General features: G+C 37.3%; 1 protein-coding gene across 9 annotated transcripts in view; it reads left to right on the top strand.

Moving 5' to 3' along the window:
- Positions 1–21,861, top strand: part of KCNC2 (potassium voltage-gated channel subfamily C member 2) — a 99,782-nt gene extending 77,921 nt beyond the window's left edge. For 4 of the 9 annotated variants that reach the window (XM_041712720.2, XM_030259992.4, XM_041712738.2 and 1 more), the window contains exons 3-5: positions 11,529–12,459; positions 14,847–15,014; positions 18,803–19,705. In XM_041712720.2, the coding sequence (XP_041568654.2) occupies positions 11,529–12,459; positions 14,847–15,014; positions 18,803–18,939 (1,236 nt within the window). In that variant the 3' untranslated portion in view covers positions 18,940–19,705. Of the gene's footprint in view, positions 1–11,528; positions 12,460–12,784; positions 14,264–14,846; positions 15,015–18,802; positions 19,707–20,736 lie in introns of those variants that run through there. The other 5 variants (XM_041712764.2, XM_030260001.4, XM_030260049.4 and 2 more) reach the window with 5 other exon arrangements.
- Positions 21,862–22,873: the final 1,012 nt, after the last annotated feature.

Here is a 22,873-nt window from a genome sequence, read left to right as displayed (position 1 = left end):
ATAGTTATTTACCTTTCAAAAAACCTTCAACAAGATTCTGGGTAACTGGTTGACCAACAACACAATTTTTTTGCACCATGGAGCCAAAAGATAGGTCTGAAAAAAAACATGTCTTGGGTGATATGCTTGGTTCCTCAGGGTTCAGATAAGCCTAGCTGACAACAGTTGCAATGAATAATTCACGGTCTCTAAATTTAGCTTTGATCTGTGTGATTGTGTTGTGAACTTGAAACATACATACATTGAGCTCAGGAGTTTCAGCAGTCTTACCCTTCTCTCTCTCATAAAAACACCCTTCTGACCTGAAATTCTTCTCCAAGTGCATCATTCTTTCAGCTGTACCAGAGTGTTAAAGTGCATTGATTTAGGTATCTCAAAGAGTTTTTTTTTTAAATACTAAGTCTTTCTAGAGGGTCGTGTGAGATCATGGAGGATTTGCAAGGACGCTGTCTTGTCTGGCCTAGGAAAAGGGTAAAGATGAGATACTGTTTCTGTTTTATAGACTGTCCAGTGATTTGATGATAGAAAGATGTAAATATTTCTCTGAAGAGGGGTTGTTTTAATTTTATTAGAAGGTAGTTTTTTTAAATTAGGGTCAATATATGTGCTCCTTTCCATTTTCCTGGAATCTAGTTGATGCAGGGGAGGAAGCCTTCATCTCAAAGTCAAACCAGGTTTGAAAGAAAAAATATCTTTCATTAGGCCAGTAATTCGGTTGGAAAAATCAGATGAGTTTCCAGGCACATATGCCCTTCAGAAACAAATATAAAAGTCACAGAAACTGCACAGGGAGTGTAGGCTGGCATAAAAATCCTGATGAGGTTGTGAGATGAGGAGAAAAGATACATGACAGTGAGTTGCTGGACCAGGGGACCATGGAGTGCTATCAGCACTGGAGCAGAAGGAAGGTCTCTTACTTTTGGAGATGGAAAACAGGAAGGTGGTTGTGATTTATGTCAAAGGACAAGGGCTTGAAGGTCCAGAAATGTGGAGTGAGGTAGAAAGATACAGAGAGGCTAACAAGCTGAGAAAACTAACTGAGCAAGTGGCCTGGGACGAATAGCCAGGTAGCCTGTGAGGTGAAGGCTGAGTCTGGGGCCTGGAAGAGCAGAGGCACATCAGCTCTGGAAAGAGAGCTGCATATGGAAATAAAGAATGATTAGAGGTATAGGACATGGATGTGCAAATAAGGTAAGAACAGGTTGATCAGAAGAAGAGAGGAAAAAAGTCTGGGATCCAGCAATGAATCTGAGGAACAGAGCTGGGGCTGAGAAAGGGAGGGAAGGACAGGAAGAGAAAGTACCAGGGCAGTGACACATTGGAGTTGGAAATGAAGAAAGGGTCAAACTCTGGACATCTGATGGAGAAAAAAAGTCTGTACTTCCTAGAGGTTTTTCAAGGTAGAAGCAGGGAGCTGGAGAGCTGTATGCTCTGCCACAAGCCACTTAAACTACTCCAGTTGTTGGCTGCCATGCTAGTGCAAATGGCAGAGAGGTTTTGTCTATGGGATTGCAGCTGTGGCAGTTCAGGCCGCAGGCTGAAGTTTCTGTGTTCATGATTTGCTTTAATTCAGTCTAGATTACTCCACAAAACCTGCTCCATTGGAAGCTCATCCTTTCGACTATCCTATCAAGCAACTAAGGGCTAGGCAATGCCACAGCCTGGGTATCCTATTCCTTATGGTTTTGCTTTCCCATAACTAAGTTGCAATCATGCTAGGTGCTAGTGCTAGTTGCTATCAAATCTATTTTATTACTGTGGTGCAGGTATGAAAAACTAACCCAGTGCTACTTATATAGTGTACAGAAGGAAAAGCTTCCAGTCAAAGGAGACCTGTTAATCAGTGGTTTAAGGACTTTGCATATACTTCGGAGTAGCAAGGAAATGGCTTCAATTTTTAAGAAGTTAAAGTTTTAAGTTTTCTTTCCAGCACTGGTAGTAGAAGTCTTATTATGTTATACAGGAAAGACACAGGCCTGGAACACTAGTAAATAATTCCAGAATGTTTTGAATACTTTCAGGATAACAAAAAGCGGTTACATGAGTTGGTAAAAAGGCTTCTCTGATGAAAGCTGGGATCGGCTCTATGACAAATCTTAATGGATGTCAAGCCTCAAAATCTCTTCTGAATTCACCCAAGTGTAGTTTTAAATTAGGCCATCAGACCTGTTTTCAGGGAGAGGAAACACAGACATAAATGAGCCTGAGTGCTTAAGTGAGACAGAGATGATACAGATGAAAATGTTTCTGTAATTTTAACGGACATGAGATTTATGTACTGGGCAAACTACATTATAATAGAATTTTCATTAATTTATATTAAGAATATTTCTCTTTTCACCATTTGTCTGCATGGGTGTAAAAGTCTATTAATAATAAATAGTATTATACTGAAGATTTTTTTCCAGTTTTGACCTATTGAGCCAAAGGAGAACTTCTCATGATAAATCAAGTGCAGAAAGAAAGATACTGCCTGTGTAGTATTTCAAATTGCCAGCTCCCAGAGCCTAATCTTTCCTGTAATGATGTGAACAGCAGGTAGTCTAGAGAAGGGCAACAAAGCAAACAGAGAGGCTAATTTGACACATTATGTAAATTTGGGATTGGCTGAAATGCATGCTTCAAAATCTGCATTCTTCTTCCCTTCAGACAATTTTAGCTCATTTTAGAATATGCTCTTTTAGTAATAAGAAACCTGAATGTCTAATACAAGGCCAGAATACAAGCTGTGAATTCCTCTTTTTCTCACCTTTGCTTTGACTCTGGGAAAAAACATCCATTGCGTTTTTGCAGCTGCTATAAATATTTTGCCTGTTTGATTTATAGCAATGTTTAATGAATGAATGGCAGTGGTTTGCTTATCAAGTCACATAGCCATGCAGGCCTTTTCAGTAAGACAAGGGCAAAGTGAGCCTTGTGTGCCTTTTTAAAAAATGATTGCTAGAATATAAATGCCAAGTTTAGTTAACATAATGCATACAGCGATCTGTTAAACCAAAAACATTGCTGCAACAGCCACAGCCCAGAAAAAAGTGAAGCAAGCTTCTTAAATTCAAGTGAATGGAAACAGAAGCTTCTGGAGGAAGCGTAATTGCTGTTCAAGGACTTCTGCTGAGTCCCCAAGAGGCAATAGCATGCAGTGCAATGTATGCTGTGTGTTGGTATGACATGTTTTACTTAGCTGCTCCATGGGACAACAAAATCAGAGGATTTTGATTTGCCTAGTGGGAAACAACAGTGGTCATTTAGGAAATTAGTAATCTTCTTAGATGGTAGGCAATGAGGGATGGAGTATGAGGGAATGTCCTGGGCAGCAGATCAGTCCTGTCTCCGGGAATCCCACTGCATGAGGTGTGGTCCTGCCATAGAAATTCATTCTCAAGTCTTCTTTCCAGTTACTTGGCAGAGGAAAAAGTTTTCCATGCTGATCAGGAGAACATATGTCTAAATCAGGGTAGCTTTGTAAATCAGTTTTGAATTCTTTAGAAAGATATATATCATTTAAAGGCAATTAAAATGCAGAATGATTTGTAACTCTGGTTTTCTTTTTGCTTTAAAATGTAGATGTGATTACGATTTGTTGAGTCAGACATGTATCTGGGTCAAACTGGTGTTAGACTGCTGATTTACCTAACAGCTTAGTTACAGTGACTTAATTTTGTGCCTGGATTTCTAAATATGAAAAGATGCATTAATAACCTTTTTATTTGTGCTCCGGCTGTAATGAAAAACAACGGTTTTTAAAAACTATAACAAATGAGAAAAAAATGAACCAGAAAGAGAACATTTGTGTTCTCACTACTACATACAGATTGTAGCTACTCTCAGCTGTAAATACTACTGCACTATAAATCTACATATTGAACATTAGCTATAGGCTGTTCTTAGACAGTATACCAATAAAAATGTATTGACATACAGTTGTTTTTTTTTTCATTCAGTTATGAATTTGTGTAGAATTGTAACAGCAGCAGTTTAACTGCTAAATTGAATGCCAAATGTTGTTAGCAGGAGAGGGTAGAAATGAGGTAGAACTGTATTGGTAAATTGAAAAGAGTAGACCTATCTTTTGTAGTATGAAAACAAAAATATTGTCAGGAACTGTTCTAATTGTGGCTTGATGTTGATTGAGGTATTATGATGGCCAGAGTTTCCCAATTAGGATGCTACGGCTGGGCTGTTAAATCTTTATGTAGACATTTAAAAAAACACTTTAATTTTGACATTCCACATTATTCCCCAGGAGGAGGATGTCTTACAGGTTTTTAGAGACATAAAATTGGTCTTAGTGCTTGATATTTTATTGTGACATTCATATTGTGAATGTCACACTTTATGTACCATGTTTTTGTTTCCCCTTTGATAGCTTATTTAAAATACTATGTCTGTATCAATTCCTTAATCTTTGGAGAGAAATAATGTGAGAGATTATGATTTATGAGTGGTGAAGTAAATTGATAATATGTTTGCCTTGAGTTTACAGTTTAAATGCCAGTAGTTTGGTTAATAGGTTTTGATGGTATTTATTTTCTTACTAAGTATATCCAGATACAGTGCACTGAAAATGCATCATGACATAAAAACTTGTGACTTTGCCTTCTTTTTTTTGTGTTTTTGTTTGTTTGTTGTTTTTTTTTTTTTCATTAAATGATAATTTTGCAAAGGTAACTTACAGCTAAGGAAGAATAGCAGCTTTGAGAAAAAGAGTTGGGAAGAGACTGATGGTATGTTTGGTGAGGTATTTGGGTTTATGAAAAATGCACATTAATGTTCAAGTTCTGCCACACAGAACATTAAACTATATAGAGAGGTAAGTCATCACAAGAGCTCATTCTGAAATCACATTATGACTTTAACAGTCTCCTGACAGCCAGATGGAATTAAACAGAGGGAAAAAAAATCTATCATGTTGAAATAAGAAACGAGGAAAATCTGTCAAATCTAAACAAAAAGAACTCTCTTTAAAGCTGGAAGTGATATCTAATTCTGTGATTTCATTGCCAAGGTTAGTTGCTACTTTGAGTGAAGCATGCTATGTGCTTTACAAATGCAGCTTCTTTTTCTGCAGAAGTAACATTCAGAATTGAGTCATATTCTCATTGAATACCCAAATCCTTTAAATTTATTGGATTTTTTATGGGATTTTTTTTTATTTTGAGACTTTGGTTTTATATGGCTAAGCAGCTATAAAACTAGATTAAAAAAATCAGCATTGCAAGTTAGTTAAGACTGATTAGAAACAGTACGTGGTTTTGGCTCTGTTTCCTGTTTGACTGGGTCTCATTCAAGCCCCCTACAGAGCTAGGGGGCTTTCAGAAACTGACAGTTTGAATTCCTGAAAGAATAAAAAGGCTTCTGGAAAATATTACAGGAAAAAATTATGGAAGAGTTACAGGAAAAAAATACGTTTCTTTTCTGAACCCTGAGAGAGACCAAAAAAAAAAAAAAATCAATATCAGCTTATAATGTTTATGATGGGAGTATATAATTTTGGTATAAAAACTATTTAACTGTTTTAGCCTAAGAAATAGATCTATGACTCTTAAAATACATATGAAGAAAATTTGTAAAATACAATTTTGTTATGCATATATATGACTAAATTCTTGTAGTCAGTGAGAGTGGAGCATGTAATGCATAGAAAAGCTTACTTTTTTGTGGTCAGAGGGTCAGTATGAGGCAGAAACAGTTATTTTTTTCAAATAATTTGTTTTATATTCTGAAATATGAAAAGATGAGGCTTAAACTAGCAGATATGAACAGATATCACTGGGAATAATTTTTATATTCTAAAATTTGGACTTTTTTTTATTTATCAAAATGAGTATGGCACTATAGAAAAATACTTCTTTCCTTTTAAGTTTTCTGTTATCCTACAGAAGTTACCTGGTTTTTAAGGTTCTGGTTAACATGAATGATCTGGGAAAGCAAAGAACACATGAGTGGAAACTCTTCTACTCTTGTTTTTGTCAGAAAAAATTAAGTGATTCAGTAGGCTCTTACCTTTTGTAATGAAAGCAGTGTTTTGGTTATAATAGTGAGCAAGCCATCAGAGTTAGTTTCTTTAGAAAAAAAAAGCATCAAAGTCTCTTTTCTTGGCTGCTTTATAGTTGTATTTTTAGTCTATGAGTGTGGTGGGGAGGAATGTTGATTTTTAAAAATTGTTTTAAGTTCTAGCAACACACATGTATTTAATCTCATAATGTGCCTGTGAAGAAATTTATTTAAAGCAATGTTTTAATCTTATTTCTTTAAAGGCAATTCTGTACCTGCATTAGAGAATATTAAGTATTGTATTTTCAAGGGCTTATTAAATATTCATTTTCTTTTTCCATTGTCAAGTATGTCAAGAGCAAAATTTCTGTGTCCTGAAATGTAACTCAAACTAAATGATTCTTAAAAGCTGCTATTCAGTGCTCATGGTAGAAAATATACATTACACAGTGAGGGGAGTTGAAAGGGGAGGTGTTGAGATCCAACCCCAGAACAAGTTGTATCCAGACAAGATACAAACTTTTTTTGGGAAAAAGCTGAAATATGGTGAGAGATTTTATTCAAAACTTAAATGTGAAGCAAGAAGTGAGGATGACTGTGACTATTAATACTTTGCTGTGCATTAACCTCTTTACTGACTGTGACCTGTCCCTTTTGGAACACTAAATAATTGTGTAGAAATACTTGCTTATTTAAGGACCTGGGATTGATAGAAGAAACTTATTTTAAATATGAGTAGGGTCAGTCTGATTTTATGAATATGTATAATACATCTGAGCGTGAGGGTAAATTTCCAGCTCTGCTGTTGCTTTGTTCGGGCTCTGTCAAAGCTGTTGAGCTGTAGAATGGCTCAGCAAGGCCCTGGCTCCATCCCAGGACAACGACCAGTCCAAGTCTGGGTTTGCTTGGAAAGGAAATATGTGTGTGTGGGTCAGATGTGAGCCACAGCATCCTCTGACCTTGTGCCTTTTTCTACTGGGAAATCCAGACATGGCCTATGAGGTAAAACTGTTGTCAGGTCATTTGCAGCCACAATTTTTAGTGACCTGAATTTTTCAAGGCGCTTAAGGAGTTATGTGCAAGGTGAAACATGACTTTGGACTCATAAAAGTTCTGCTAATCCACAGACTGCTCAATTTGGTGTTCTAGAATTGGTTGTCAATTTTGAAATTGCTTTAAACTCTGAGCTACTCAGTCCCCCATGAGACACTGAATTCAAAGTAAGAACCATAAAATTTTCTACTTCCAGCAAGTTATCTTCAGGCACCTCACACTCTAGATTTATGTGCTTCATTGAAAATTGAGTTGTAGATTATGAATCCACTTACTGTGAATATTAGTAGAACTTGGCTGAACAGAGCTTGGCTGGTGATCCTGTCAACTAGACAAGCTGGGAGATGGAATCTCTACTGTCTGAATGTGTGATGCTGACACACAAGAACAAAATTGGGTTCACACTGCCTTCAAACTATGAGCAGAGGGAAACAGCAGCCTACTGAGAGCTTTAACTTCTTACTGAGGAATGCTCTACATGCTGTGTATTACATACTGAACATTTTTGTAACTTTTCACTGCTCTCTTCTGGCAAAAATGGACTGAACTTTTTGTTAATTCAATTTGTGTTAATTTCAGTTTTGACAACAGTGTGTGTCTACAACCATTCTGTCACTTAGAAAGATGGTTCCTTCAGGAGGAAGAAAGAAAACCTAAATGAAGAAAATTAATTTTATCGCATCCATTGAAGCAAACCAGAAGCAATTACTTAAAAAAAACCCAAACCAGCCCCTTTTTAAGAAATGAGGAAAAGATCATGATTATTGGATATTATTTAAAATTTTTTCTTCAGCTTTTGTTTTGTTTTTTTTTTTGAAGACTCTCAAAAAAGTTGTTAGGGCTGCAATCTTTGGTTTAAAAAAGGGGTGAATAAGATGTTTTGCTCTATACCTTGGCTGAACTTGTCTTGCAACTAGTCAAAACCAAAGTTTTCAGAACTTCTCACAGTAAAACTTTGCTAATAATTCAAACAGAAAATTGTCTCTTGGTGTAACCTTTCTGAAATAATGATCAGGCTAACTCCTTTTAGAATGTTGTGCTTCATAAAGGAAAAAAGGAAACAAAAAGTTGTGTGTGCTACCCTGGCTATTGTGGACTGAGGAACTATTGCAAGACTGAGGAATGGGACTTGGTTGGTAACATCCACTAAAGAATCTGAGTTCCAAACTCTACTGTCTTTATTCGAAATGTGGTGCTTGCCCACATGACAAAAATGGATGCATTTTTAGAGGCTAATTATTTTAGAGAAGCTGGAATTAGGATGAAGGAGAAGGACAGCATAAAATGGGGATAGCATATGACTTAATTTTGTTTCTATAATTGCAGCTGTGTATGAAAAAACATGATAGAGACTTTTCAATACATTGCCTGGAATTATGTAATAGAATACTAAGGATGCATCTTTGTTAATATAAGGTTAATCTCTAAGCATTTTTTTGACTCATAAAATGTGCCTGCTTGCATTGGTCTTTGTATCTGCCTCTTGCATGTTCTCTTAGTCTTTTGATTTTTGTAATAACAATGTAGGTGTCTCGTGTATGAGGTGTCATCTTCCTAGGTGCTATACAAGCTCTGTCCTGATCCAAGGAACTGGCAATTTAAAACTAAATGCAATGAGATATAAAAGGAATGTGTGTTTTTGCTCAAAATCAGTGATGGCATGCATATGCATGGCAAAATGTTTACATTTTAATGTTTTACATTTCTATGAATGCTTATTGCAGGTTTACCAAGAAATCTGTCACCAGATTGATAGTGTTTTCTTGTCTTTGTTCTAATTTCTGGAACATGACTGTCTTTAGGATAGCTTGTGGACATGAATTAATGTCTTTTCCTTTAGGGACAGTAAAACACTGAGTGGAGGTGCACAGCTAAAAATTTCAATCTGTCTTGCCAAGTGCAATGTCTATGCAGTGTCAATGTTAAGAAAAACAGTAATAAATAGCTTGTCAGGCAGTTCTACCTGTAGTTACTCTCTTGGTATTTGACATTTTTTTAGAAGGTTTCTGAACCTGAGTGGACTCTGAAATACAGTCCAGAAAACAGTAGTAATTATTTACATACTGTTGGGCTCACTGCACTGTTGAATACACAATTAATCCTTGTCATATCTGAGTTGTTGGTAAGTTATTTTGTTGTTGGTAAATTTTGCTTTGGTCAGGCTGAATGTAGTTTTCTTCTCTTTTCAGACAAAAAAATAATCACAGTTTTCTGAAATCACCAGTGTTGCCGTTGAAGAGGTTGCCCAATATTTTATCTGTCAAAAGTTCCCTCCCAAATTACAAACTACAGTGCTGACTTAGCTTTAGTGACTCAGGCTCCAAAGATCTGTTTCCTTTTTCCATCCTTGACTATGTAGAAGGATTCTGGAGGATGCTCTAGGAGACACCCAAGGGTCATTTTTAGCCCACCAGTGTCTTAGAGTCCGATATATTATCTGTCTTTCTTGTGGAGAAGTTTTGCAAAGATCTGCTGAGATTAATTCACTTAGGTTGTATAAATCTGGTTGTATTTGCTGACTCTAGTTGTCTCACACAAGATTGAAGCTCTTTTGTGTGTGTTGGTGTCAGGTGCTTTGAGCTATGAGCATGCAGCAGTTTTGTAGTTAAGGCAAAGGCAGAAAAGCCTGTTCAGTAAACTTCAGACAGTGTAAGACTGTTTGCTTAGCTTGTGGCTAGAAGTCCAGACTGGATGATAAGTGTTCAGTCCCTGAGTCAGTACTTTTTGAAAGGCAACAGATTTAGAGTTTGCAATTGTAGAGTATGTTGTAATACCTTGCTTTCCTTGACTGGGAAAAGGAAGCCATAAATTACCTGCAAATATCTGTTATAGGTAGTTAAATGGAATTTTTCATAGATCCATCTCATGAATCTGAATGTAATAAATTTTCCAGACCTGCACGGCAAATTCAAGCTTGTTTCCAGAATAAAAGGAATTATCTTTACAAGTTGTGGAGACAATATTTTGTTGTCTAACAAGTGGTCTGTGTTAGAAAAATACCAGCATTCAGTATCGTGCGAGCCCAAATAAGTTCCTGTGGCACATAACACTAAATATGAATGCTAATACTAAATTAAATCATTGATATCTGAAGTACACCAAATCAGTTTTGCCACAATGCTGTATCCTAGATTAAAGTGGCTTATGGCTGTTATTTTGTCTGCCTTGCAACTAGATTTTTACCAATCAGTATGGTAACTAGATACTCGATATTTTTAGCCTGTTTAGGCATCTTTTTGCCTCCTTGAGCTCCTAACACTTCTAAAAATCTTCATGTCTCCAGAAGGTTTTTTTACCCCAGGATAATACTGGCTATAAAATGTTTATTAAGATGCAAATTCAAAAAAAAAAAAAAATGTTATTTATGTACCACGCCACTGCTGTTTGAATACTAGCTAATATGGTTGTAATGTCATTGAAAAGAAGTTGACCATTGTAGCAAAGGAACAACTGGCCTCATAGATATGCACAAATGAAAATACCTTTTCATTTGGTGCATAGTCCTTAGTGGGAAGAAAATCTATCTCCCACTCTAGCTATTTGGCTCAGTGTTAATTTTTGAGACCCTGTCCTGGATGTTCTCTTTTATTCAATGCTTGACTGTGATAGCTGAGTTAAAGATCAGGCAGTATGTGCTTTTTAAGTCCTAAACAATCTCCTGTGATGGCTGTTTCCAGGTTATTTACCTGTATTTTATCAATTCACCTGCCCCTACTAGAACTGAATTTGTATTTCCCTTTCTGTTTGGATTGCCCTGAATTTGTAATGTAGTTAGCAAGATTGTAGATCCTAAGGCTGTGGCAAAGTTCTGCTACCACAGTATGTGAGGTTCTGCAAGGTTTACTTTTAGTGCTGCCCTAGAGAATCAGTGATGGATGGCTACAAACATAATAGGCTACACAACCAACTCTACCTGTAACACAGAAGACATTTTCTATCAGTAAATACCGTGTATTTGTAGAGGATACTTACTGATCATTGAAAATCATTGAAAATCTAAAAGAAACATGGAGTTTGGATCTTCTCCTAGATCCCTGTGAGGTGCTTTTCAAGACAGGTGTGACTTCTGAACCATAATCTCAAGACCGTTAGCGTCAGCCCACATTTTCCACCATGTGAGAGCTGGACCAGTGTAAGTACTGCTGTGGTTGGTGTCTATGGGGACTGCTTGCAAGGAACCTTGACATCTGAATCAAATTCAGACAGTTTAGTACAGATTAAAGAATTGATTGCCACTTTCTTAATGAGTTGCATTTTGTCATGATATCCATTGCCAAGACTTTTCCTGCATCTGGATCCTGACCTGTGTGCGAGAGCTGTTTGCTGCTCTTCTCTGGCCTAGATGGAAATTTTTATGTGTATGAATTTGTCAGCCATTTGGGAAAGAATGAGTAAAAGTTTTTCTATAAACGCAGACATCATTTGTATTAATGTGAAGAGCTGTGTGGTTCTGATGTCCCTTTTATCTCTTTGTGTTTCAGTTCATCGCTTTTGCCTCTTTATTCTTCATCTTAGTTTCAATCACAACCTTCTGCCTGGAAACACACGAGGCTTTCAACACTATTATAAACAAAACTGAGCAGGTCATCAATGGGACAGAAGCTGTGTTACAGTATGAGATTGAGACAGATCCTGCACTGACATACGTGGAAGGAGTCTGCGTGGTATGGTTTACATTTGAATTTTTAGTACGTGTTATTTTTTCTCCCAACAAACTTGAATTCATCAAAAACCTCTTGAATATCATTGACTTTGTGGCCATCCTGCCCTTTTACCTAGAAGTGGGCCTGAGTGGGCTCTCTTCCAAAGCTGCTAAGGACGTGCTTGGTTTCCTCAGGGTGGTAAGGTTCGTCAGGATCCTCCGGATTTTCAAGCTCACCCGGCACTTTGTGGGCCTCAGAGTGCTGGGCCACACTCTGCGAGCCAGCACCAATGAATTTCTGCTGCTGATAATATTCCTGGCACTTGGTGTTTTGATATTTGCCACTATGATCTACTACGCAGAGCGGGTGGGAGCCCAGCCTAATGACCCATCAGCGAGTGAACACACACAGTTCAAAAACATCCCTATCGGCTTCTGGTGGGCTGTAGTCACCATGACCACCCTGGGGTATGGGGATATGTATCCACGGACTTGGTCAGGCATGCTGGTGGGAGCCCTGTGTGCACTGGCAGGAGTGCTCACCATAGCCATGCCCGTACCTGTGATAGTTAACAATTTTGGGATGTACTACTCCCTGGCCATGGCAAAGCAGAAACTGCCAAGGAAGCGAAAGAAGCACATCCCTCCTGCTCCTCAAGCCAGCTCACCCACCTTCTGCAAGACAGATTTAAACATGGCCTGCAATAGCACACAGGGTGACATCTGCCTGGGCAAGGACAACCAGCTGATGGAACACAACAGATCATCAGGTAGGACCCTACTGGAAATGCATGTCCTCTGAAAACACTTTATAGACCAGTATGTTTGGTAGGGGTCAGAAAGCAGCCAGTCTTTCTGCCAGGAGAAGATGTAGCTCCCACCCTTCTCCCCTCCAACATTTGCGTGTCAGTCTCATAGAGGACAAAAATAGGTATAGTGATGTTCCCAAACCTCTATGTAGCTGGTCTATACAGTTTTGCTTGCTCTGTTGAGAATGCTTTCCTGCTGATGATATCAACCTTTTCTTTTGCCTGTTGTTTGTTGCGTTATATGGATGTTTCTTGTTTTTCTGCATGACTGTGACTATTTGAGCAGCCACCGTGTCCCACCCTGTTGGACTCCATGGTGTTTTGCCTCAGTGTCTGTCTCTTGTGTCAGCTTTGCCCGTGCCACATCGTGGCCTGTTAAGCAAGATCCTACAAAGAAGCAGTCATTTAAAAGGAGCAGGTGCTTTACATCCAAAGCCCAGCACTCAAAGGAAATAGGAAGAAATTTTCTTTCTAGTTTTCTTTCCATTTGGCATTCTGCTTCCCTGGCTAAAAGAATCTCCTTCATCTGTGTTAGATGAGACATTGCATGATATTTACTATTCATTAAATTACACTAGCATAGCTGATGTAAATCTTGTCAAGAAAAAAGAAAATGACAGCCCTTAGCACAATCATTGCTATTACAGTTGATTTTTGTGATTTCTATTACCTTATTTGTTAGCCTTCCAAATGATGAATAAGGAGTATTTTGTGCTTACTCAGTGAAATTGCATATCAAATGATAGCCTCAGTCCCTCCAAGCCACTTCTCCATATTCCAAATCTGTTGCAATTAAAGAGTAAATTTTACCTCTCAGTATACTTAGTTTAGAAGCAAGAATATATTTTTTTGTTTCTTAAGTGTATTTATTCTAAGCCAAGCGCAATCTGTTTAAAAGCTCACATACTAGTCATGAGACTCCAGCTGTAAAGCTGCTAAAGTATAATAGGAACAAAGCCACTCATGACTGGTGTAATTCAGTAATTGAAATATAGTTTTTAAAAAAAAGAGTCTGGAAAATCCGTCTCCGAACAATATCCTTCTTCGGTCTGTTGCTCTGTTACTGAATAGCATTTATGTTCAAAGAAGCTTGGTTTCACTCTCTGAGTTACTGTTCACAAATTAACAGTTTTTTGAACACCCTAAATGTATTTAAAAGGATGGAAATGCTTGAAAAGACTCAGACTGATAGTAAAATATAGCTAGTTGTTCAGTGCTTTGACTGATACCTACTTTGAGATAGCATCTTCAAATTGTTAAGGATAGCAGCTTTTTCATGCCATCAGATCCTACCAAAGGTATTCTGAATGGAGAAGGCTCAGTGTGATCACTGCGTCTCTCACTAAAAGACACGGGGTTTTTTTGTGTCTACAGCTTTATTTACAAGGGGTTATAATCCTTGAAGTTAGAGAGAAAGTAGACATGCAAGAAGGAGCCATTTCAAAGTGTTATCTTTCTTTTCAGTAGTGCCACCACTTACATCACGCACTGTAGCTTTATTTCTAGTAGAGAATGTTATTAGAGTCACTATGAATTACATGGAAAACTTCAAGGCTGAATTCTGCCCTTTGCATTCCTAGTTCAGAAAAAAAAAAACATGCTCAGGTTTATATGCAAAGGTAAAGCTGAAGTCATGTTCTGTACTGAGAAGAGATCTTTTTCTTGAAGTGTGGCCTGAATTTGAAATGGTAGATAATTTTAAAAGAGAGTCCTTTGGGAGTGACAAATCAGGAGAGGTACAGGTTTTTCCATTTGACAAAATAAAGTACAGAGACCGAGACAGCATTTAATGTTGGATACTTATGATGACAAGCAGTGCAAGTGTAATAAATATGGAAATGAAAGCTAAGTGCATTAATAAACAGAGTATAGTGCCAAATATTGAAAATATAGTCCTTCTGGGTGAGGACTTGTCTTTAAAACATTAAACTATATATTCTAAACAAAAATGCCTAATATGACATCTTGTTTAGCAAAAATGATAGCCAAAATAGTAAATAAGTGTTTGAAATATCCAAGGCTGACTGTATTCTGACAAGTTACAGTCCAGAGTAGGTGACTAACTGAGCCTTGGTTTGATTATTTCTTAGTTCATGTTAGTTTAATCTAATTTTATACAAATTTTAGGAGAACAGGAAAGTCGAAAGATCATTTATTCTTGAACAAAACGTATATCTTTTGCCATTTTGTACTGATTAATGATGAATTGCAATCTTGTTTTCTTCTAATGATTTACTTTATATCTACTTTTTGAGTGATGGGAATATCTGGCATTCAGCGTAAGCTCTTTGTGATGTCTCATTTCCTCATTCATTATTGTCTGTAAATGGGCATGGTGCTTTAACCAGTGTTATCAGGTGAAGACAGTGCAGGAAGTGAGCAGCCACTCTCACCTGGTGAAAGGCTCCCTCCCATCAGACGTTCTAGTACAAGAGACAAAAACAGAAGAGGGGGAACATGTTTCCTACTGACAACAGGTGATTACACGTGTGCTACTGATGGAGGGATCAGGAAAGGTATGGACTTCTTTCATTAGATCATAAAAGGTTACTCAGCAATGTGCTTGTGAAAAACAATCTTAGTGTAAAATGATGTGCACAATGCTCTAAGAGGAAAGACTGTACTCACAATGTATCTTTTTTTTCTTTACTCCTAGTCATTCTTTTCCTTTTAGAAACACTCATCCCCTTTAGTCTTCAAAAAACGTGCTTGATGTTGGACCCTCATTGCACTTATGTCTTCATTTGTCTGTAATCTCTAGTGGAAAAGTCTGCAATTCAGACCTTGCTCATTCAGTCACTCATCACTCAATATAACTTGTCATTCTAAAAGACTAATTAATCATATTATAACTTAGCAAAATTTACAGCTGAATAAACTTTAAAGATTGACATGTCAGAAGTAAGCAACATTTTTGAACACTAAAAAGCATATCCTGAGACACTATTTAGATTTCTTTCAAACAAAATTTTGAGCTTATAATGCCAAAATATATTTTTCTTCCTTGGCAATAAACACGCCACTGATTCTAAAAGTTTACTGTCTACCCCAGCCATAATTCAGCTATGGAGTAAAACAATGCACCTTTTAAAAAATTGCAATGTGTTCAAAATGTCTTTCTAGTTCTTTAGCCTCTTCAAATGTGATTACTTGCTGCTCAGTAGGATGGGAGCGCCCAGGTGGAGTTTGCAAAACTGTTTCGTGCTTGCATCTCCATGACTGATTGTTTCTGCCCCAGCAGGCCACATCTGGCTGTGGCTGCAAACCTAACATCAGGACATAGCCTTAAGATCAGTTTGCCAGTGGTAGTCTTCCCTTTTCCTTAGACAGGAACTTCTTTTGTGTCTTGGCAAATTATATTCCTCTGACTTGGTATCATTCAGACAGATTTTACATTTCAGAGTGCTGAAGTGTAGTTGCTCACCTCAGAGTTCATCTGAAGTAGTTCTATGGCACTGGACAAATATTTTTGCCCAAGATTTTTCTGGCTTTTTTTTTTTTTTTTTTTTTTAACTTCCTTGGTGTATAGCAAACATAGCTGTCCCAGCCAGCCATATATCTAAAGGAATTCTCTTGGGTTGTTCTGCAAATGCTCTTTTTACTCTTCAAAGCACAAGCTCAGTAGGTTAAACCTGTGAAGGCAGATATGCCACCAGTTCCATGTGTATGGCATTTGCAGAGTATGACTTTCTATGCTCAGGCATTTTACGTACTCCTATATATAATGTTTAGCTTAAATAAAAAATCGTTGCAAGCATATTTTTGCACAAATTTACTACATTTTCCACTGAGTGTATATTTCACTGTCTTCTCAACAACTAGGATTATTTAAAATACCTCTAATGCTAAGAGTCTTTGAGGAGGTCAAGAACACCTGGATAAGATAGAGTACCATGGCATCTTGCATGACCAGCTTTTTGATTTCACTCAGAAAGTTATGGTGGTAACCATGACTAGAGCAGACCAGAAATAATAAAAGAAATTACCCATCAGCTACTAAAGACATATTTATATAACATTAAAACCTATTTTATCCTAGAACATTTTGTTTTGTAAATCTAGATTTAAAAGAAAATGGTTTTATTATTTTTACTAGAAAACTGGGGCTTGAGTTCAAAATTGACAGTTTTTTGATGAGAAATGTGCTCTTTGCTTGGCTCTGATGATAATCTTAGTTGAGGCTGAAATGTTTTAGTCACTGGCTTTGAAGTGTATTTTATACACAGTAGGGAAGTTAGCCCCTAAGCAGAAAATATCTTCAAATAATATACAAATGGGTTTGAATGCTTGAATGTCATTCACACATCAAGTCTATTACTTTTACATTTTATTTTTACCCTTTCTTTCCTTCTTTTGGTACATTCTTCTTGTTTGGTTTGTTCCTTGGTTGATTCTTGTTTTTTCAATTATAATTTATTCTGACCATTTTTGCATCTCAATCTCCAAGATGATACTGATTCCGAGCTGATCCCTTAAAATATCTGAAAAATACTGATTTTGGATCATGCCTCTTTCACTATTTATCTTGTGTATCTGGTTTTCGTTTTTTAGGAGTTTCTACTTTATTTATAATCTTTACCATCTTCCCCTATCAGTTCTTTCCTTTTATCATTAGAAGAGTAGCAAGAAAATAATCTTAAAAACTACTTTCCTAATTTCTATGTAAAAAAGCTATCTGATTATTTTTATTTTTCTTTAATAAGCTTTATGTTTACAGGGAGTTTAAATATATACACTAGCATTGTGCTTCTCTTTATTTCCCTTTTCAAACATAATTCTTTCTAGCCTGTGTAAATACTGATAGCAACTAGGAAACTGGAGGCTGCTTCAGAAATGTATCCGAATTCCGTGTAATATCACAGTCTAGCCTGCCCTTGCCATCTGGAGAGAACATTGCACAATGTTTTAGCAGACATGAGGTTATACATTTGCTTTAAGTATGGTTTTACAGTATGCAGGTTTCAGTGGGTAAAAAATATGTTATTTGTCATAAGAGGGAAGTCTAATATATGATTTTTCCTAAAGATGCCATTAACTGCCTGTTACCTAGAGATCTGGCATTTGAGCCAGTAACCATTTCAATCAGAAAAAAAAAAAAAAAAAAAAAAAAAAAGTTTGCCGACATTCCATGTGGTGGAATGTAGCTTTACTGTCATTGGTATTTTAAGGTTTCTGTGGGAAAAAGTCTTATTATTTCCCTATAAGCGATTTAGATCTGAATATCTTAACCTGACAAATGCGTAAATGCATACTTGTCTTCAAGGAAATAAGAAGTACCACTGAAATCAGTGAGATTCTCATGCTTGCACTGAAGCATGTACCCATGTACTTCAGGAGCAAGGTCTTGCCTAGCTTAATCTTTGTTGGATTTCCTTGCTGATATCTTCAGGCCAATGAGCAGATCAGTTTCCTAACATTTCCATTTTCAGCAGCTGCTGAAAATACTTGAATATGAAGATAGTGATGCAGTGAATAGCAATGTTTTTTGTTGGTTTACATCTTAGCCTCTACAAAGTGAAAATAATCCACATTAGCAAAAAGTAAGTAGCTAGAACTCACAGTGTATGTGAACAGAAATATCTGCAAGTGCAATGTTCCCTTCAAATTGTGAAGCATTATGTGGTTGCCTCATTTAATGATTAAAAATTTACTACTTGCTTATATGGATTAATACCATTGATTTTGTTCAAATCTGGAAAAGAAGCACAAATTCAATGTTTTAAGTTTGCCATTCAGGAGGCATTTACAAATACGTCAAGCTCTGCTGTCTTATTAGACTTCAAAATTAGAAGCAAAGCCTAAGGGTTAATATTCATACTGTATAAAATTTATCTGGTTTCTGGTTTATTTATTTTAAAGAAAAAAATTGTAATTTATTAGGAATTGGATGTAGCAGAGATTATGTAATTCTGACACTTTCTGTAGTCTGTCTTAATGGGGTTTTGATTATGCTTAGCCAGATAGCTCAGTCACCCTGGTGGGATTCCTTATCTTGCTCTCTGTGCAACCCTGCTGAAGCCCACTTAGTGTGATACTAAGTGCAAGATGGGATGGTGAAGAGCAGGTCAGACCTCTTGTGTGGTGGTCTGTTTAATTTTTTTTGGGAAAAAGTGGATGCATTAATTTGTAAATAATTTTATTTATTGGTATATTTTGGTAGTAATATGTCTCAGCACTGAGTTCTTTTGCAGACAGATTCCCTCTGAGTCCCTGATAGCTCCTTGGATTACATTACATTGTACTGTTTGTCTTTGTCTATTTTTTGGCTGAATTCAACTGATGTCTGTGCATTTTCTCATACAAGGCTATGAAAAATCTCGAAGCTTAAACAACATAGCTGGCTTGACAGGCAATGCTCTGCGACTGTCTCCAGTAACATCACCCTACAACTCACCTTGTCCTCTAAGGCGCTCTCGGTCTCCCATCCCTTCCATCTTGTAAACCAGATGGCATCAATCGGCTACATAGTACTAAATCAAATACTGTTTAACACATTTTGGAAATAAATGTAGCATTAAGCATAGGCTCCACAAATATGGTTTAACTCCTGCATGATACAACTGTCAGTAGTAAGAAAAGCCACTTGGGTACCTGAAGATTTTTGTCTTGGCTTTTAAAGATACTTCAGGTAGTATTTCTTCTTTTATCTTGTCCTACTTTCCTGTGGCAATAAAAGGACAGTTAGTGGATGCTGTTGTCCATATAAATAAGCATATTTTCAGGGAGATTTACTTAAAATATTGTGCTTCCAAGTAATTATCAGTCACTCCATTGAACCTCCATTTCTTGTGACTCTAATCCATTCTGAAGATGTCTGCTCTGATGGGTCTGCTCATTTGCATGGACCATCCTGTCTCCATCACCTGACAAGCAGTGTGCGGATCGTGGAGACCACAGAGGGCTCTGGATGTGTGTTCTCACATTGTTACCATCCTGCTGAAATGAAAGCACTGATAAACTGGTCTGCATGTGGGATTGTTTTTCTGTGTTTAACCTTTTCCTTTATTTTTTAACTATCTATTTGTTGATAAACGACTTTATTTTGCAATTAACTTATTTCGGTACTGGATTGCTGTATCAGAGTTCTGAATGTCTCCGGTTGTTTGCACACAGATAACTGCAAAGAGGTTGTCATTACTGGTTACACGCAAGCAGAAGCCAGATCTCTTTCTTAATGGCTTGGGGAAGGCACAAAACATGCAAGAAAGGTAAATGCCATCCAGACTTGCAATTTTAAGCTAGCAAGTGCTGCTTGGTACTGTAGTATTTTCTCTACTCCAGGGTTCTTCAACATTTTCAGAAGCTGAGTACCAAGTAAAGCTGAAATAATTATTTGGGGCTTTTTTTACCATTGCAAGAGGGTAGTAGTTCTCAAGTTGGGTTTTTGACCAGCCTTATACCTCTGGGCTAGTGGGCTTCAAAAATTTCTTCAGTCAATGTTTTTTGAGGTGCTTTGTCCTATATGTTGTTTGTCTGTCTGTTTTGCAACCTGTCTCCTTGTATTCTCCATCTGTCTCCATAAAGCACAGAGATAATGTTAAAATGCCCCCCTCTTTTAAGTTGAACTAAGAACACTTTTTCTCCTTTTCTCTTTTTTTTCATATGGAATATACATCCAAATATAGATAGAAATATACATATTTTTCAAGTGCAGTTAGTATTGTCTAGACTAACTCGTGTGCACTGCTAAGATTTTTTGAGCGGCTTTTCAGCACTGACCGGTTGCCTATTGCATCAATCTTCCTCCTAGCAACCAGCATTCACTGCAATTTTGAAACTATTTCTCCTCTAGTGGCTTTTTCATTCAATACTAACCTCTGCTTATGCAATAGGACAAATGCAATGGCAAATTTGAGGTTCTGGGCTGGTGAGGAAAAATTACCCTAAAACTGTAGAGTTTTAGAGATACATGGGGAAGACCATAATGACTGAAATCTAAAGTGATCCTTGAAATTGTTGAATAATACCTGACTGTCATGTTTTACTTTTTTGTTAGGAAAAGAAATTAAATTTATTGTTGACCATGTAACATGTTTTTCTGTATATAGCTAAGCCCAACAGCATGACCTGCATGTCAGAATTCTTGTACAATAATGTATTTATCAAATATACATTTCTGATATTTAGAGATGTACATTGATTTACTTTTGGTAAAATATTGTCAATAGAGATAATTGCAAACAGCTTTTAGCAAATGAATTAATATAATATCTGGTGCTGCTGTTATATTAACTACAGTGTTGTACAGAATTTATCATGGATTTTTGACTGCTGAAAAAGGGACAATGGAATTTAGCCATACCAAGGACTGTACTGGAAAGAGACTGCTGCTGCTGAATGGGCCCTGATAAACGACTCACACCTTGAGGAGGTCGCTGAGACTTTGCGTGAGAAGCAGAGCTTGTTAAAGAAGATGAAAGACCGTTCATAATTACTGCTGCCAGAGGAAGGGGTGACTAGTCACTGTTGATGAGTCAGTGTAAATAAAATGTGTGTGCATGGAAAATCAGTTTTTATCTATATCAAGGAAAGCTGAATTCATGTCATCATTGCTAAGGCTCCATGCAAAGACCCCCACCCCTGTGTTTATTATTCCTGGTTCCTGCAGTAAGCTGTGCTGTGGATCATACAAAGAAACACGCTTAATAATGATAGTGATGTAAACTACATCTGTCCTGACTTCTGTCATACTAATGGCATATATTGCAAAAGTCACAAATTTGAACAGAGTAGGTTTGCATAAGTCCTTGCTTTCTCAGTTTACCATGACCTAAATTGTTATAAATTGTAGTGTACCTGCCAAGTCCTAAGTTTACTTTTCACTTTGATAACAAAAATGTGACTGCAGACAAACATCACTGACTTTGTTCACAGCACTCAGTCTTCTTTCATTGTTACCTCAAACTATAAGTATTATCAGAAATAAAATTCTGGCAGCAAGAATATTTTGCGGGGTTTTTTTTAATTCAAAGTGTTGCAAACTCAACATCAATAAGTATAAAAATTGTATTAAATTATATTCTAAAAATGTATATTTTACATAAAATATATATTCTTTGATAAGTTATTTTCTGTGATTTTTGTGGTAAATGGATCTAGTCTATTCTATGTTTATAACACATTATAGTGCTACGATGTGGTAATTATGTTCTCTCCATCCCATTCAGTGGGAAATTCTCCGGAATCTGTTTTGTCACCCTGGTGTCCTGATTATAGGGACCTATCCCAGTTGTGAAACTCTGTATTGTGGAACTTCTGTGAACATGTCAAGGTGCATGCACAATCCTGGTGGAAACCAGTCGAAATGTAATACCTGAATTGGAGAATAAAAGGCAAAAGACCTGGGGAGGAACTTGGAACATATCTTCTGAACTGGCTCACGAGCTTTCTTTAGCTGTATCGGTCCCCTGCCTGCTACTGGCCATCCCAGTTCTCAAATCAGCCTCCTGGAATGCTTGAGGAGCTAATTCAAAAGCTAGCATGAGCTGGCTTCTGCAACAATTGAAAATTTATCAGCTTATTAATGACCCTCTGCCTCATGTGGAAGTTTCTGTCAGGCTGGTATTTTATGTCTGAGGCGAGTTTTGTTGCATCCTGGAGTGAAGTCAAACCTAAAAAAAGTAGGTGATAAATGGTTGGTTAAAGATTCTAATATACTGTATTTGTGGCAACCAGAAATCCCCAAATACACAAACAGATTGTCTGAGAGCAGCGAGGCAGCTAGTACAGTTTTACAAATGATCTGAGAGGCTGTAACACAGTATTTTGGCATATGTGCTGTAATGTAAGAAATGTTCCAGAAAAGAGGCTCCGAAAACAGGTGTTCAATTTTAGAAAATGTGTTATAATGATATGTCAGGAAAGCTCACTGTGATGTTTGCCCAAGGGTTAAGAGTTGCCTGTACTGTGATTGTGAGCTGTACCCAAGGGAAGAAGAGGTGTAGTGGTCAGCCAGCACAAGGCTCACAGCCAGCTCCAGTCACACAGGGTGATGTCTGCCCCAAGTACCTAGAGAGAGGTGCCTGGCTTTCCTCAGTGCTACACAGGGACAGTGATGATCCCCAGATGGGATGCAGACAAGGGGGTGCATTTTGTTGGTCAAGATTGTAGAAAACACTGATGGTGTCTGACATTTTCTACAGTCTCTGGATGGTAAGGAGCCTGGATGGATCTCCACTGACACAGGACTTTGAGTCCAGAATATCCTGGATGGACTCGGTATTATTTTTCTGCTAGAGAACCAAGCCCATGTTTAAATGCTTTATTTTAAAACACATCTGGAGGACAAGCTGATGGTGAGTCTGGTAACTGTTCATGTGTTTTGAAACTACAACACAACTCTGACTATTCTAAGAAGAAAAAGGTGGCTTAACCA

The sequence above is a fragment of the Taeniopygia guttata genome, chromosome 1A (genome assembly GCF_048771995.1).
Source record: "Taeniopygia guttata chromosome 1A, bTaeGut7.mat, whole genome shotgun sequence".
In the NCBI taxonomy this organism is placed as follows: Eukaryota; Metazoa; Chordata; class Aves; order Passeriformes; family Estrildidae; genus Taeniopygia; species Taeniopygia guttata.
Note: the sequence above shows the minus strand (reverse complement) of the source record. Positions and strands in the feature narration are given on the sequence as shown.